The sequence below is a fragment of the Arvicanthis niloticus genome, chromosome 6 (assembly GCF_011762505.2).
Source record: "Arvicanthis niloticus isolate mArvNil1 chromosome 6, mArvNil1.pat.X, whole genome shotgun sequence".
Classification (NCBI taxonomy): Eukaryota; Metazoa; Chordata; class Mammalia; order Rodentia; family Muridae; genus Arvicanthis; species Arvicanthis niloticus.
The window spans coordinates 68,931,401-68,949,213 of NC_047663.1; the positions used below are offsets into that span (position 1 = coordinate 68,931,401).

Sequence of the window (17,813 nt, forward strand, 5' to 3'; positions counted from 1 at the left end):
TAGACCACACTGACCTTCCAAGTGCTGGGATTAAAGGTGTGGGGACCACCATTCAGCAACCAAACTTAATTCATTAAGTGAAGCAACACATTTACATCCACAAAAGCAACTGTTTACTACCTATTGTACTACTTTTTATTCAAAAGCATCTTGCACTTAGGATGACTGTTTTCTGAGTTTCACCATACACTTTAATGTTAAAGGTTAAATTAATTTTTACATGCAAGTAGTGTTTCCCCACGTAGGAACAATGATAAAAAGATGACATACCACATGAAGTAAGTGTCTTTTTTAATTGAAAAGCTAACAAATTGTTGAGTTACAGTCCCCCCTCCCAAACCACAAACTGGGTAGTAAACTAAATCTCTAGGCAACATATTCAAAGCTGAAAAGATTAAAAATTAAAAAAAAAAAAAAAAAAAAAAAAAAAGACAAAACAAGGCCTCAGATCCAATTAAGAGAGCCCAGCTGCACACGAGCTTACCAGCAGCATAGAGGTCGGAAGACATCCACAGGGTTAACTTCAAGTTGCCTTGTTACAGTTTCCGATTCATGAACAAATGTTTTGTTAATTCTATTTCAGCATACTTCTCCTAAGTTGTTTTATTTACAATGTCAACTTTGAAAGGCTCACTGAAGTTAACTGGACAGTGAACTAGAGGCAGAAATCACTTTACAGAACGAGGGAAAGCCCAAAATGCCACTTTCCACAGAACCCATAGTTCAGTTTTATTCAGAGTAATGGGGGAAAAAAGGAAACTTCTGCTCATAGAAGAAACTCAGCCACAGGTCTGATCTGGACTGGAACTACACATGCAGTGAGGACAAGGCTGTGTTTGTCTACTGATCTCTAATATTAACAATTATAAACAGAGCAGTGCAACTAGCATTTGGAAAAACCCTTCTAGTGTTACAGTGACAGGCACAGCAGCTCACTTCTCTTCACACCATTGGTTCTCTTTGCGTACCTAGAAGAGACAGACAAGGCAGTACCCTGAGTGGTCTTTTCTGAGATGGCTAAGTGCTACCTATACTGTATCATCAGTAGCCTGTGTCATGTGAGAAAGGAAAATGGGAAGCTGGGAAAATACTAGGCTAAGTAAAAGCAGACTCGATGACTAACTTTGTAACACTGAACAGCAGATTCAATTGCAAGCTCTAGTCCCACTTTCTAAGCTGGCAAGCAAACCCAATTCATCCTCTCTTGTATTATCAGGCCCTGATTGATTTATTTATTTATTTATTTATTTATTTTATTTTATTTTATTTTTTTTTTTTTTTTGGGGGGGGGGAGGGCGGGTAGTTTTTTGAGACAGGGTTTCTCTGTATAGCCCTGGCTGTCCTGGAACTCACTCTGTAGACCAGGCTGGCCTCAAACTCAGAAATCTGCCCACCTCTGCCTCCCAAGTGCTGGGATTGAAGGCATGCGCCACCACTGCCTGGTCAGGCCCGGATTTCTAAAGCCAACAGTTTATGGCCTATACAAATGTCACAAGTAAAAAAAATGAGAATCTGCTAATGAAGAACCCCTTTAGTTCAAAATCCATTTTTCTCATGTTTATAAAAAAACAGTATCAGGCTGGACATAGCTCAGGTTAAGACTGTTATCCTGGACTTAATTCCTATCCCACCCCCACTCACAGCTCACAACCACCTGTAACTCCAACTCCAAGGAATTTGAGGCCTACTTCTGGTCACCATGCTCACACTCATGAATTAAAATTAAAGTCTTCAAGAACTCTCTCACCTAAGAGCTTAGATCCAGAGACAGACTATAGGAGACAAAGGTGCACATTTTGCCTTTGTTATCAAGACTTTTGTTATTAGTTCTTTTGTTCTCTGAGACAGGTCTCTCTGTATAGCCCTGGATTCCTTGGAACTCAGTCTACCTCATTTTCCCAAGTACTGGGATAAAGGGCATTTGCCACCATGCCCCCCCACTGGTGTCAAGAAATTTTAAAGGCATTTTCGGTGAGTGCACTGATAACTGCAGCGCTAGCCCAACAAGACTTTATGCTGGGCTTTTGTCTTAGTATTGGGCTTCAGTTTCTTTTTAAAAAGTAATCAAAGATAGGCTGTGTGCTACCTACCTGGGCCTCCTCTTCTTCAGTAAAGTCATTTTTGATATTGAAGGTTTTACGAATCTCCTCAGGAGTTTTCCCCTTAATCATATTGGCCACAGTCTTGCATGTGACATCAAGCAAACCTTTGATGTCTAAGTAGTTTGCAGCCTGTAAATGAAAGCTGGCTTTTAGTCATATGCACTGAATAGTTAAGATTAACAATTTATATCAAATTGAGCTTAAAATGATACCCCATTTAATGAACTCTATGAAATTCACTGCCCCTTAATACTGATTATTTTCAATGTAACTTCACCTTTAAGCTAGCTTTCTTTTCATATACTGCTTTACCTTTATCCTGGATTAAGTTGTTTTATTTAAATCCAATTAAAAATACTAATTTTAAATTTTCCTTTGGCTTACAAATTACTAAGAAATTACTGAATTTTCAAATGTTCACAATTTTTTTCCCCAGGTTTTACTTTATTTTGAGACAAGGCTTCACTATGTAGTCCTGAATATCCTAAAACATGTTATGTAGACCAGGCTGGCCTCAAACTCAGAGCTCAGCCCCCTATATTCTATATTAAAGGTATGCACCACTGCACTCAGCTTCAAACATTTTTCATGCTTCTACCACTGAGGTCAGAGAACATTACTTTGTATAATTTGAATACTTTTACATCTGGAATTTGTATGGCCCAGAACTTAGTCTATCTTGACAAGAATTTATATGGCCATAATTAAATGTAACATCCTACATATAAATTAAGACAAGCTGTTCAGCAGTGTTCCTGACCTGGCTTTCTGTCCACTTGTTATAATTACTAAGAAGCAACATTGGAGTTTCTATGCCTGCACAACTGTGTATTGATCTTTGTGCTTTATTCCTTTTTTTACTTTTTGAAGTTCTGCTTCTAAATACACGTCTATGACTATTACTCTTAATGAATCAACCCCCTTTATCATTATGAAAATATCCCTCTTAATGTCAAAATATTACTACTCCAGCCCAGCTTTTTTCTGATTTACATTAGCACACTCTTTTCCATTTTAATTGTGCTGGTAGTAAAGTTTCACACAGGCAGCAAAAATATAGTTTTGTTTTATCTGACCTGATATTTCTACCTCTCAAAAGTGATTGGATCATTACATTTAATGTAACTACTAATATATATTACAGTTGAATATCAACGTGCCTAGCCAATTCAACCCTTTAATAGGTGAAGGATCTGCATTAGAACTTCTTTATACATTAACATACCAGAATAAGTTCAAAAAGTGTTCCTTGGTCGACTTTCAGGAATTCTTGGTCCCAAACAGGAATATCATCTGTCCGCTTTTCTTTGTTCTCATCATCCTCAGGAGGAGGAGGGTCATCCTTGTGGTGGGTGCACCACTGAATGACCTACAACAAAAAATTCTTCTGGCATTCTATTCCAAGACTTTCAGTTCAATGCTGGGAGCATCACTACACTGTGATGAGAACTAGCTAAGGGAGGTCTAATAAAAAAAGTCAGTTGTTTTTTTTTTTTTTTTTTTTAAATTATCATGTACAGACACACACTCACTCCAGGGCTTGTAAGAGCTCACTAAGTCAGTTAAGAGCACTTGTTGAACAAGCATAAGGACCCCATTTTGACTCCTTAGTATCTACATAAAAACATTGAAACAGCATGCACTTGCAACTCCAAGTGTTGGTGGTATTGGGGAGCTTGCTGGTTAACAGTCTAGCTCTAGATTCAGGAAAATAGAGAAGGAATGTCTCAGGACACTTAATGTCTTCCTCTGGCTTCAGGTACACAGCCAAAACACATGTGCACACATACCACAAACCAAATTACTCATTTATACAAAGAAACAATGGAATGACTATAACCTAAGTTCAATAAGAAGTCTAGACAAGTATGGTGGCATATGCTTGCAATTCTAGCACCCACAAGGCAGCAGTAGGATTTCTTCCAAGTTCAAAGCCAGCCTGAGCTAACAAGACCCTCATCTTAAAAAAACAAACCAAGCCAGGAGGTGGCGCCTCATGTCTTTTATATCACCACACCAGAGGCAGAGGCAGCTCAATCTCTGAATTCAAGGCCAGCCTGGTCCTCAGAGTGAGTTCCAGGAGAGTCATGGCTACACAGAGAAACTCTGTCTCAAAAACAAAAATGAATAAACAAAACCAACCAACCAAACAACAACAACAACAAAAAAAACCAAACAAAAAACCAAAAACAAAGAAAACAAGCCCCACCCCCCCCAAAAGATCTTACCTCGGCTGGGGCTTAGTTTAGTAACAGATTATATGTTAAGCATGTTTGAGACCCTAAATTCAATACCCAGAACCAAAATAAGAAAACAATAAAATAATCACTTACCTTTTTTAGAATTGCTGCATTAACATTTGGTAAAGGAACAGGATCATCATCTCCCTCATCATCCATTCCCAAATCTAAGAAAACCAGGAGAGAGACGCCATTATTTCTTAACTCTGTAACATACTGTCTTAGTTAGGACTTCTATTGCTGTGATAAAACACCAAAAGCAAATTGGAGAGAAAAGAATTAATTTCACCTTGTACTTCCAGGTAACAACCTGCCAAGACAAGAACTGTCTGTTCAGCCTGTTCAGCCGGCTTTCTCATATAATTCATGACTACCTGCCTACAGATAAGCTAGGCCTTCCCACAATCATTAATCAAGACAATGCCCATAGGCCAATCTAATGGAGACATTTTCTTAATTGAGGTTCCTTTTTTACAAATGACTCTAGTTTGTATCAAGCTGACATAAAACTAGCTAGTATGGAAGGGCATGGGGGGCACATTCTTGTTGGTAATTTGATGAAGTATGGATAACTGAGCAACAACCTGCCAAAACTGAATTAGGATTCTCACCCCAACCAAATAAGCCAAAAATTTAATTGGTTCATTTCTTACATTTGAAGTACTCTTTGGGGATATCCTTGGCCTGAGAGTCTTTGCCATAGACCTTAGCCACTACACAACTGTGATTAATCACTTTATGGGGATTCCCCTCTCCTCTCCTCGCCATTAACTTGCAAAACAGTCTTTTAACATCAGTCCAAGGAGAATCCAATGTTCTCTCTCCTCTGTGGAAACTGCATACATAGGGTGCACATAAATACATGCAGGCAAAACATTTATACATTAAAAAAGTAAATATATTTTGAAAGTCAAATGAAAGGTCAACCTTTAGTCTAGATGAGAACCAAAAAAGACACTGCACTTGAGCACAGAGCATTCACTGAAGTCCTTTACAAGAAGTCTCAGCAGAGTACTAAAGAGATCATCTCTCCACATAATTCTAATACTTGTCCTAGACTTCTTCCCAGCTTAAACAAAGATAAAACAAAAAGCAAAGCCTCAAGTTTCATATGTAAAAATCACCCCTTCTCCCAAACAAATACTGTTAAAATAATCTATACTGTAAAATTATCTCTTTGGGTAAGATATTGATATTTAAAGACAACATAAAATACTAAACATAAAGCTATTTGGAAGAGGGCTTGACTGATAAGGTCCTTGTGACTATTAAGAATTGCTTCTCTAGTATTCAGATATACTGCATTTTTTTCTTTAGGACCATATATGAAAGCAAAACACACCCCTTTAAGCTATTTAGTTTCAGAGTCTTCTGACAGACACCTGTGTCTGATACCACTTCCTGACTTGAACAAATAAGCCAATCCTCATGCACATATATCAAGATTTTCACTTCTGATTATCCTGAGTTTAAAAAGTTTAATTTTGTCTTTTAAAGTCACATGAAATTCTAACCAGGGACACTGCAGATACAAAACGAAGAAAGCAGTAAGATGCCAAACTCAAAGAACTTCAGATCTCAATAGGCTAGATAGAATCCTACAAGCTACAGGTACTTCAGATGAAACCATTCTGCTTTGAGCCCACAACGAATACAAAGAGAAAGAATCTTTTAACTACTGCTATCAGTCTACTTACTTCTGAGATCAAAGCCAGTCTATGTAAGTTTCTAGGCAACTAATGCTCTTTAAAATGGCAAATGCTTCTTTGAAGCAGCACAAGTCAGATCAGCACATAAACCACGAAGATGAAGTAAATACTTCCACTGCCAAAACAAGTATTGAGGGAGTAAATTTGCTGTTACTTACCTACCTTTACAGAGATACTTGAACCACTTCCTCTTTATTGTGACCATTCCATACTTCTTCATTCAACAGGTACTTGACTACAGACTCAATAGAAGGGATCTACAATGTTCATTACCTGAATATAGGACTTTAAGTGCCATATGACATGTACCAATTACCAAAAAGAACGTGTCCAGCTCTTATTTTAAGAAATCACATAGAAGACATATCCTGTGCAAAGAGCATTACAAGTCCTCTACCTAAGGTGAGGAGCACTTGTCTACTAATGCACTAACCTTGGGTTCAGTCCCCAGCACTTCAATAGATAAAAAAGGCCCTATATTAGTTATCAATCTGGCAAGCACTCCAATCACCTAGAAATGTTCCCTCTTCCCTGAAAGGCATCTTCAACACAATTCAAGTTCAGTCTTTTTAAATCAATAATCCTCTCAAATTCATTTACATTTTTACCAATTACTGTATTACAATCCTATCCCATCTACACAAATGGCTACTAAAATATCAATTTCTCCTTAAAAAAAAAAAAAAAACAACAACAACAACAACAACAAAAAACTATGTCTATTTGTCTGCATATGTCCATGTACCACCTGCATACCTGGTGCCTATGGAGGTGAGAAGAGGATGCTGGATGGCCTGGAAATGCAGTTACAGAGAATACTGAGCTGCAGTGTGTGTGTGTGTGTGTGTGTGTGTGTGTGTGTGTGTGTGTGTGTGTGTGAATTGTGTGGCTGCTGAGAATCAAACATGGGTCCTCTCTGGAGGGGCAGCCAGCACTCTTAACCACCGAAGCATCTTTCTAGCCCCCTCAATTCTCCTTTGAGAGGACAGTTCAGGATGGCCTTAAACTAACTAACTTTCTTTTTTTTTCTTTTTTGGTTTTTCGAGACAGGGTTTCTCTGTGTAGTCCTGGCTGTCCTGAACTCACTCTGTAGACCAGGCTGGCCTCCAACTCAGAAATCTGCTTGCCTCTGCCTTCCAAGTGCTGGGATTAAAGGTGTGCGCCACCACTGCCCGGTGGCCTTAAACTTTCAATGTAGCAGAAGCTAGCTTTGATCTTCCTGTGTGTTACTGGCATGCACTACTATAACTAGCTTAATTTTCCTTAATAATCCTGTATACTTTAGCCCAGCCTGATTTCTCAAAATTATGGAACTTAAAAATCTGTCTCACTAGTACCACACACATGGACTGATTGGACTGACACCACTCAAGACACTACTGCAGCATCATTTGGGATATGACTGACAGTGTTGTTTAGTATTTGGTACCCTTCCTAGTTTGTAAATTCCTTAAGAGCAAATATTATGTCTCACACCCTTTTCACCATCTTATAGCTAATGTTTATATATAACTCCCAAGCGCTAAAATTATAGACACTAGCCACTAGACCTGTATTAATTACTCTTTGCTTCCTTCAAGAATTTATAAGCTGCAGACCTTTCCTATATAAAACTCTGTAACTAATAGAGACAGTCTTTTTTTTTTTTTTTTTTTTTTTTTTTTTTTTTTTTGAGAGAGGCTTTCTCTGTGTAGCCCTGGCTGTCCTGGAACTCACTCTGTAGACCAGGCTGGCCTTGAACTCAGAAATCCGCCTGCCTCTGCCTCCAAGTGCTGGGATTAAAGGCATGCGACACCACTGCCTGGCCAAGAATATTCTTACTAAGTTATTTCTCCCAACAACTTTAAACACTGGTGTGTATACTTCCTGTATATACTATTAATATTAGTAAGCTTTCAAAGTTTTAGGACCTATTCTTATCACCTTTATTCAATCACACTAATGTGGTGCAGCAGTTTCATCAGGTTAACAAGTAAGCAGACAACAAGAAAAGTTGTTTAAAAATACATTTTGAGTATAAAGTGCTTACCATGGAAGCCTGACTAACTGATCAGTGATCTTCAGAACTCCTAAAAGTTGTCCTGAGGTATGCACATATACACACCACACAGAAACACATAATAAAAACTAAATGCAGAGACAGTTCAGTAGTTATGAGCACTTGTTAGTCTTGCAGAGGACCTGGGTTTGGTTCCCAGCCACCACACCCAGCAGCTCTAGTTCCAAGGAATCCCACGCCCTCTTTTTTACCTCACATAAACATGGTAAATAATACACATGCAAGCAAAACAGCCACAAACAGAAAATAAAAATAATTTTTAAAAAATTAAATGCAGGGCTGGAGAGATGGCTCAGTGGTTAAGAGCACTGACTGCTCTTCCACAGGTCCTGAGTTCAGTTCCCAGCAACCACATGGTGGCTCACAACCATCTGTAATGGGATCTGATGCCTTCTTCTGGTGTGTCTAAAAAGAGCAACAGTGTACCTACATACATAAAAATAAATCAATCTTTCTTAAAAATTAAATGCAGATAGTTTTCAGGTCTTCAACAGCACCTAATCCATACACCTTATTTTCTACAACAAAACAGCAAGCAGTTCTATTTGGTTGCCATGCAGCAAGACAACCCCCTTTCCAAATGTTTTTATTTTTATCATTAGGAAAACTAAACAAATACAAACAACACTTTTTTTAAAGATTTACTTTATTTATGAGTACATTATAGCTGTCTTCAAACAGACCAGAAGAAGGCATCAGATACAGATGGTTGTGAGCCACCATGTGGTTGCTGGGAATTGAACTCAGGACCTTTAGAAGAACAGTCAGGGAGTCAGTGAGTGCTCTTAACCACTGAGCCATCTCTCCAGCCCCAAACAACACTTTTAAATCCAATTTACTTGAAACAAAAATGAACTACTATAGTCAGGCATGGTGCTATATGCCTTTAAGCCCAACACTTAGAACTCAGAGGCAAGTGATCTAAGTTCCAGGCAGCCTGGTCTACAGAGGTAGTTTCAAGATAGCCAGGACTGCACAGAAAAACCCTGTCTCAAAAAACTAAAAAACAAACAAGCAAAAAGGAACCATTGTCTGATTATGTAAAGTCACATTAGAGTCAGCAAGATGACTCACTGGGTAGAAGTATGCTATGCTAAAGAGGCGAATTTGATCCTCAGAATCAACATAAGAAGCTGGATGTGGTAGCTTGTATTTGTAATCTAAGCACTCTTTGTGACAAAGAGGTAAGAATGTGTATTATTGCAATAGCAGAAACAAGAGAGACCCTGGCTCAAAAGGGAGTGGGAGGGGTAAGGAGTAGAAACTGGAGAGATGGTTTAGTTGTCAAGAGTGTACTGCTCTTGTAGCAAACCCAGTTCAGTTTGTGGCATCCATATTCGGCAATTTACAACTATCTGTTAACTCCAGTACCAGCTGAACCCAATGCCTCTGGTCTTCACAGGCAATTGAAAGCATGTGCATATATACCTAAACACACACATAAATAACAAAATTTTGAAAAACAAAAAAGTAGCCTGGTATAGTGAGCACACCTTTAATCCCACCACTTGGAAGGCAGAGACAGGTAGATCTGAATTCAAGGCCAACCTGATCGACAAGCAGTTCCAGAAAATCATGGGCTACAAAGACTTGTCTCAAAACAAAAAGCTAAAACACAACAAACACCAATAAAGTAGGAGAGGAGAGGTGAAAGTAGAAAACTGACTCCTGAAATACACTATCTGGGTTGACATGGCATGCCTGAACACACAATAATCTTTTTTTGGTTGTTTGTGACAGTGTCTCTATGTAGTCTTGGCTGGCCTGGAACTCAAGAGATCCCCAGTCTCTGCTAAGTGCTGGAATTAAAGGTGTGAGCAACCTTGCATAGTAAAGCTTTACACTTACACACACACATAAACAAACTTTTAACAGTTTATGATTTTATTCACACAAAGCAGAAAGAAATTACCTTCTCAAGCTTATACTTCTCAAGTAAATACTTGCAAGCTACATGCCCCATCCTAAGTTATATACCCCCTTTCTTCACACAAGGTTTCATAAACTTTACCTTCCAGCATGGTCTTGATGGTCACAGATTGTTTGGCAATTTCTACATCAACTTCAAATATCTCTCCATCAGAACTCTGCAACTTTATCGTAGGCATCTAAAAAAGGTACATTGAATAGAAACTTAAGTGCTATTAATTCCATTCCACAAGACATTTATTTCATCAACTAGTCTGTCAGAAAGCAGTAATTTACAATTATTGTATAGTTGTAAGTTCTTCACAAACTCACAACAAGCCTGTAATTGTTGAAATTGTTTATATATATGTTTTTTTGAGACAGGGTTTCTTTCTGTAACAGTCTTGGGTGTCCTGGAACTCTGTAGACCAGGCTAGCTGGCCTTGAACTCAGAGATCTGTCTGCATCTGCCTCACAAGTGCTGGGATTAGAGGTGTGCACCACCATTACCTGGCTCTGCTTTTATTTAAAGAGAAAGAAAGGAGAAGACAGAGAAAGGAGGAGGGAAAAGGGAGAGGTGGGGGAGGAAAAGGGAGGGGAGAGGGAAAGAGGAGACAGGGAGGAGGAATATTTCCCAGCCTTTAAGGTCCATTTAAAGGCAGTACAGAGTTTACAACTGGTTTTAAGAGCTGTGTTTTTGACATTTACTTTTAGATGTGTGTGGGTGTGCATATACCTTAGCACAAGTGTGGAGGTCAGAGAACAAGTTGCAGAAGAGTAGATCTCTCTTTCCATTGTGTATGTTCCAGGGATCAAGCTTAGGCCATCAGGCTTGGTAGCCAATCATTTGCTAGCTCTTCAAATTTTTTAAGATACGTTGTTAGGGTGACTTTTGAACAATGTGTGAAGGTTGTCTTTTGTGCTGTTCAGTTATCAATTCTGTACTGTCAGAGAGCTGAATATGGCTGGGATTTTGGTATTGTTATTCTTAGCGTTCCTCAGCTTCCTTGCTGGATGTTTGGTCTAATAAAGAGCTGAGAGCTGGGCAGTGGTGGCACACACTTATAATCCCATCACTTGGGAGGCAGAGGCAGGCAGATTTCTGAGTTTGAGGCCAGCCTGGTCTACAGACTGAGTTCCAGGACAGCCCAGACTATACAGAGAAACCCTGTCTTAGCCGGGCGGTGGTGGCGCACGCCTTTATTCCCAGCACTTGGGAGGCAGAGGCAGGCGGATTTCTGAGTTTTGAGGCCAGCCTGGTCTACAGAGTGAGTTCCAGGACAGCCAGGGCTACACAGAGAAACCCTATCTCAAAAAAAAAACAAAACAAACAAACAAAAAAAAAAACCAAACCCTGTCTTGGGGGAAAAAAAAAAAAAAAAGCAGGAATTCAGACATTGGGCACACAGCCAAGTTCAAGTCCAGCCTGGTTTACATAAGAATGTGTCTCAAAAAAATTATATATAATAGCATGGTAGTGGTGCATGCCTTTAATTCCAGCACTTGGGAGTCAAGACACAGGTGCATCTCTGTGAGTTCTAGGCCAGTCTACAGAGTGAGTGCCAGGACAGCCAGGGCTATACAGAGAAACCAGTCCTGTAATGCTGTTTTTTTGGAAGGCTGAGGATCATAATTTCAAGGACTGACTATGTTACATAAGGAGGTCAAGACAGCCTTGGTGGAACTCAGTAAGAACCTGCTTAAGATGAAACACAAAAGAAGCTGAGGATATAGCTCCTTAGTGTAATGCTTAACCATGTATAAAGCTCTAGTCCAATCTGCAACACTGTCCTCTCCCTCTACCCAAAAAGTGAGCTAGGGTATAAGTACATCCCATAATCCCAGCTTTTTGGCAAACAGAAGGATCAGGAGTTCACAGCCATCTTCTTGACACATAGGAAATAAATTTAAGGCTAGCTTGGTTTTCTTGACCCTGTCTCAAAAACTGAACAACAAATCCCCCAAAAAAACCCCAAAAATGCATTAACTGAGACAAAGTATGAATCACTAGAAAAATATATATATATGCATATATGCAACTAGCTCCTAATATGACTTGAGTTTTAGGAAAAATCAAAACCAAACAAAAACAAAACAGTATTAATACTAAAAGCTCTAAGCCAGCAATTTCTTTCTTTTTCTTTTTTTTCTTTTCTTTTTCTTTTTTCTTTTTTTTTTTTTTTTTCGAGACAGGGTTTCTCTGTGTAGCCCTGGCTGTCCTGGAACTCAGTCTGTAGACCAGGCTGGCCTCAAACTCAGAAATCCACCTGCCTCTATCTCCCAAGTGCTGGAATTAAAGGCATGCGCCACCACCACCCGGCTAAGCCAGCAATTTCTTATCACCTTCAGATTTCCTCCTCATTCCTCCAAGAGGATTAATTCAAGACCTCTTTAATAAAAATTCACAAGCAACTTTTTTTGGTAGTTTTGCTTTTGAGACAGGGTTCCTCTGTGTTGCCCTGGCTGTCCTGAAACTTACTCTGTAGCAAGGACTAGTCTTGAATTCAGCCATCGACCTGCCTCTGCCTCCATTGCTGGAACTAAAGGTGGGCACCTAAATCCCTAACTCACATGCAACTCTGCAGATCTGTGCTTCTAAGGAAGATACAATCCTTCAATGCTACTGTTAAGCATTTCTGGATCTGGGTTATATTCCTAACATGAATTTTCACAGAAGTATAGGATTTAGTATTTAAAATAACTATTGCAACTTTTTTAGGGTCAAACACTTAAGACTCAGCACATCTAAAATATTCATTCAGCTTTCTGAGAAACTTGTCTCCATTCAAGTAAAAAAGCTTCAAAATGGGGTGAGGGGAGGTAAAGCTTGTTTTACAATCATCCATTGAAATACCCAGCTCCCACTCATCCATGGTTGAAGTGACTCAGAGTTCACTTTTCAACTCACAAACATGTCTGCAGAACAGAGAAGCCCAAAGCAGCAGACCCTCCCTATGATAAGGCAACAATACAAGTTAAAAATGAAGAGGCCAGTTTTTAACCACAAACACTGTGTACTCTTTATGGTCCCTAGTACTGTAATGAGCCCTCCAGAACAAGGCTATGTGGCTGATAAAATTACTTTAAAAGACCATTCCGTATTTTCTTGAAATAATTCACAATAAATAAAGATGTGCTTAGTCATAGTCAAATTTAGGTATTAGGTTACTTGCAAGGGAGCTAGGCTCTTATTAAGTGACAGGGAGGCAATCAGTTAATCTGTAATTCAATGCACTCTGTAATCCTAGACTTCACTTTTGTTGTTGTGTTGGAATTAAGTGCAAAATTTTTAAGTAATAATGTATGAGATTTCGACTTGATATGCTTTCAAAAAGCCCTTCTTCGGTTCTCTAAGCACCTGGACTTGGAAATTAAACCATCATTCAAGTCTAGCATGAGAATTCTACTACACCAGACTTTAAAAACAAACCTGTTTTAAGTGGCTCGAAATTCTGACACTTGTTACTAGACTGCTGGATGGAAAAGACTGCATTGCTCTATGCCACAATACAGTCTACTGTAACATTCTGACGAAAAACTCAAGTCTCCAAATTGAGGACTCCATGAAAAAGTGAACCAAAAGGCAGGGTTTAACACTATCCCTTAAAAACCCAAACACCTCAGATTTTAGCGTCAAGGGCTCCTAAAAGTCACCTCAGACGACACTGTCTATTACAGTAATAAGTTCAGAGACTGCAGGACGTGACAAAACAACGCAAAGAAATATCGGGAGTCTGTTACCTGCATATTCGGTGGTTAAATAGGTAAGATCAATAAGGAGCTAATGACGCCAGACACAGGAGAAGGGGAGGGAGCCTAGAGTCGAGTGGCAACCACCGCCACTACCTGGACGGCCCGGGACCCCTACTCAAAGCCTCGCCGCCCACCCGCCCTGGAGCGCGGAGCGACAGCAAGCCTGTCGCTAAGGCAGGACCGGGACGAAGCCTGGGCCTTGCAGCCGCGTTCGGGGCCGACTGACGTCGCCCGCAAAGCCGCAGGCCTGCCACAAGGCTCGACTCTCCCCCGCGGGCGACCGCCGAAAGGATGGGCGGCCCTAGGAGGCCTGACTCGGCCGACTCGCGCCTCCCGCGGTCCGGGGTCGGCAACGGGCCGCACGGCGCCTCAGGACACGCCAGGCCGCCTCGCCCTCTCGTGCATGCCAGAGCCAACGCGGGGCTCCCACCCAGCCCCCACCCCCTCGAGGAACTGGTCCGGCTCGCGGGCTGCTACTCACGGTGCTCGGTCTCAAGACCGCAGGCCCGAGACTGACCGGCAGAGTACACAACCGCACAGAAGTATGGAGAACAAGGCCACTACAGCAGCGCCGCGCGGCGTTGGCTTTTATACGAGCGGGAAGCGGGCGCCGAGGACCCCGATCTCGTGACGTCACACAGCCGGCCGAGCTGGCTGTTGAGATCGCCTGACGGCAGGCGGAAAGCCGGCGGCAGGCCCTGAGCGCCTCAGAGGTCTCCTGGAGAGGTGCTGAGCAGCGGTGGATGGAGGGTTGGCCAGGCAGGAGAGGGGCTTCCGCCTTCCTCCGCTGTCCTAAACCGCGCCATGCTCTTCTTCAAAGCGGACGCCGGCACCGGCTGAGGAACCATCGCGACCCGAAGGGTCCTTCAGGCAGAGGCTGCCTTAAATTGCTTGAAAGACCCCAGTCCTGGAAAAGCCTGGAAACAACAAACCGCAAAGCCTGTTGTGGGTGTGTGTTTTACTTAAAGGAGTCACCTCAGCCTGACCACCATTACTCTCCTAATAACCTAAGGAAATAAGGTTGAGTTTGCCGACCAGGGATTCAGGACTTGAACCTTACTCCACGGATGCTGAATTAAATATACATACATAAATTTATATATATAATTTAAATATACATATACATGGCGTGTTGAGACAAGGTGTTTCTTTAGCCTAGGCGGCTTAGAATTCTAAAATACTTCTGACTTGGTACACCTGCTTATTGGGTTTAAAAGTTTTATTTTCTTTGCATTTTAAGATGGGGTCTTGTTTGGCACGGAGTGGCTGCAAATTCAGTAATGTAGATCAGGTTGGATTCATAATCTCCTTCCACCTCCTGCTCTGGGTTTATAGGCATTTTTCACTACATATACTTGCCTGATACTCTTCTGTTTTGTTTTGAGACAGGTTCTTACTATGTAAACCAGGCTTGGAACTCGCTATTTAGACCAGGCTGGCTTTAAACTCAGATCTGTCTGCCAGCGCTGAGAGTAAAGGCAAGCAAGCACCACCTTTTTGGCTAATCTTAACCTTTATTTCCTACCTTTGAACTTTGAAGAGGCTTCCAGACCCCAAATAGCCATTGTTGGAGTGAAGGGCCAAGCCTGGGGATAGAAAACATGGATGTGGCACGGGGGCTACAGTCTTTGGGTAACCATGCTTTCAGCCTATGTGTGAGGCCAGTGCTGGGATCCATCCAGTAGTGAACCCGGACAGTCAGCCCAACCTGAACAGACTATGCTGTATGGGCTGCTCACAGAAGGCTGTGATAAGGTCGCTAGAATGAAACAGCTTTGAAGTAAAGGGAGAGACCTGAAAGCACCCATCTGGCCTCAGCCCAGCCAGGAATTGGGCAATTGCCTGCCCTGCCCTGCTGTGTCTAGCTGTGTCTAGGGAGCATCACTGTCCCCACCAAGGCGCCAGGCTCACCTAGCCAATGAGCACATGATGGTATTCCTGGCACCACGAAGACAAAAGACGTTTCCACACAGGGCCTCCTAAAGAAACCAGAGACTACCGTTTCCCTAGGACAAGACTGGGCAGACAGGCCAAGCAATGGGTTGAATTACCAGGTCTTTCTGCTGGCTATAGTATCCAATGTCTGCCAGGTGCCATAGCCGATGACAGAAGATGAAAGGCCCACAGTTCTCAGGCTTTTTATCTGCAGCACTGCCTGCCCTTCCTTCACAGCTCCTGCTTCAGGCCTCCTAGCAAAGGCCCACTGAAAAGCCTTTTCCTCCCCATGGCATAAAGTTGGTGGACTTCCTGGGCCATACAGCTGGCCTAAGAAGCCAGCACATGGCTTGGCACATGACGGGTATATGAGAGCCTCTGATATAGGAATTAACAATGCTTGGAGGCCAAAATAGAGTTTTGGGTGCTGGGACAAAGCTTAGCATGCCCAGGCCCCTGGGCTCAATCCTTGCCATGCCCAGACTATTCAAGGTACAAATTAGTTCACAAAAGATGCATAAGAAGTTGTTTGCCCGCTGGGCAGTGGTGGCGCATGCCTATAATCCCAGCACTTGGGAGGCAGAGGCAGGCAGATTTCTGAGTTTGAGGCCAGCCTGGTCTACAGACTGAGTTCCAGGACAGCCAGGGCTACACAGAGAAACCCTGTCTCGAAAAGAAAAAAGAAAAAAGAAAAAAAGAAATCGTTTGCCTAAAAGAAATGGAACTAGCAGCTGTGACAAAGTTGGGTGATTTATATATATATTTTTTCTGCCATTTGGATATGGATTCGTAGGCATGTATTTCATATTATTTTTTTCCCTGCAATGAATTGGACACAGCACTAAAACTCTTTTGCAAGTCTATTCTATAGGTCTGGGGATGTTGTTCAGTTGGTAGTGTGCTTGCCTAACGTGTGAGATTTGATTCCCAACACCCCCATAAACTGTGGATGATGGCACAGGTCTGTAAACCCAGCACTCAGGAGAGTTCAAGGTCATCCTCTGCTCTTGGTGAGTTCAAGAATAGCCTGGTCTACATAATTTTGAGTCAGCTAAGGCTATAGAGCAAGAACCTAAATTAAAAAAAGAATTTCTAAGTAAATAATACAATAGTTAATTGGCCCCACTCAGGAAAAAGCAGCTGAGTCCATTTTCAGTGTAATGAATCTAACCTGGGAGCAGGTTTTTCTGCCTTTTAAACTATCCAAGGTGATTCTCAAGATTAGGGTAAATTGAGAAACTTTTGTAGTAGGGCCTCAATGTAGCCACCAGCGGCCACAAGTCAACTGGGTTCACCTGAAAGGGGGCTGGGAATAAAAGGGGGCGGAGGGCGAGAAGAGATGAAGCCAAGACAAAGTTCTCTGATCAAGGCTCAAAACTTTAATGTTCAGCTCTCAATTTAAAGGGGAAGACCCAACCCACAACCCCTCCTGGTTTCGGATGGGATAATCCATAATCCAATCAACTCTCTCTCTCTCTCTCTCTCTCTCTCTCTCTCTCTCTGCTTTTCTCTACCTCAACTATCCTCTTAACTCCCCTCCCATGCCCTAAATAAATTCTATTCTATACTTTAAAAAACAAAAAAAACAGCCGGGCAGTGGTGGCACATGCCTTTAATCCCAGCACTTGGGAGGCAGAGGCAGGTGGATTTCTGAGTTCGAGGCCAGCCTGGTCTACAGAGTGAGTCCAGGACAGCCAGGACTACACAGAGAAACCCTGTCTCAAAAAAAACAAAACAAAACAAAACAAAACAAAAACAAAACAAAAAAAACAAAAAACAAAACAAAACAAAAACCCAAAAAACAAACCCTTGTTTGGCCAGGCCTGATGATACACACATGAAACCCTAGCACTCAGGAAGAGAGGCAAGAGAAGCACAAATTTGAAGCCAAGTCTGGATTACATAACGACTTTTAGAGCAACCTGAGTATTCTCAGATACTCTGCCTTGAAAATAACAAACGAGAGCTAAAGAGACAGCTCAGTGGTTAAGAGCACTGGGTGCTCTTCCCAGAGGACTCAGATTCAGTCCCCAGCACCCACATGGCAGCTTACAACTTTAACTCCAGTTCTAGGTGATCTGACACCCTCACACCTATGCACATAAAA

The 17,813-nt window shown here is 41.6% G+C and overlaps 1 protein-coding gene across 1 annotated transcript; it reads right to left on the minus strand.

Annotated features, from left to right (window-relative positions):
* Positions 1-274: 274 nt before the first annotated feature.
* Positions 275-14,406, minus strand: Skp1 (S-phase kinase associated protein 1). Its single transcript, XM_034505973.2, has 6 exons — positions 14,253-14,406; positions 10,122-10,218; positions 4,436-4,509; positions 3,328-3,471; positions 2,091-2,231; positions 275-968 (listed from the first exon to the last, which is right to left on the minus strand). Exons 2-6 carry the CDS (start codon positions 10,216-10,218, stop codon positions 933-935), a joined length of 492 nt encoding a protein of 163 aa, XP_034361864.1. The 5' UTR covers positions 14,253-14,406; the 3' UTR covers positions 275-932.
* Between the last annotated feature and the right edge of the window lie 3,407 nt (positions 14,407-17,813).

Coding starts and splice junctions, on each gene's coding strand:
- Skp1 (XM_034505973.2), bottom strand. CDS start 10,218: ATGCCTACGATAAAGTTGCAGAGTTCTGATGGAGAGATATTTGAAGTT. Junction 3,472..4,435: donor ATGCAGCAATTCTAAAAAAG/GTAAGTGATTAT, acceptor TTTTTGTTGTAG/GTCATTCAGTGGTGCACCCA. Junction 2,232..3,327: donor CACTTTTTGAACTTATTCTG/GTATGTTAATGT, acceptor TTTCATTTACAG/GCTGCAAACTACTTAGACAT.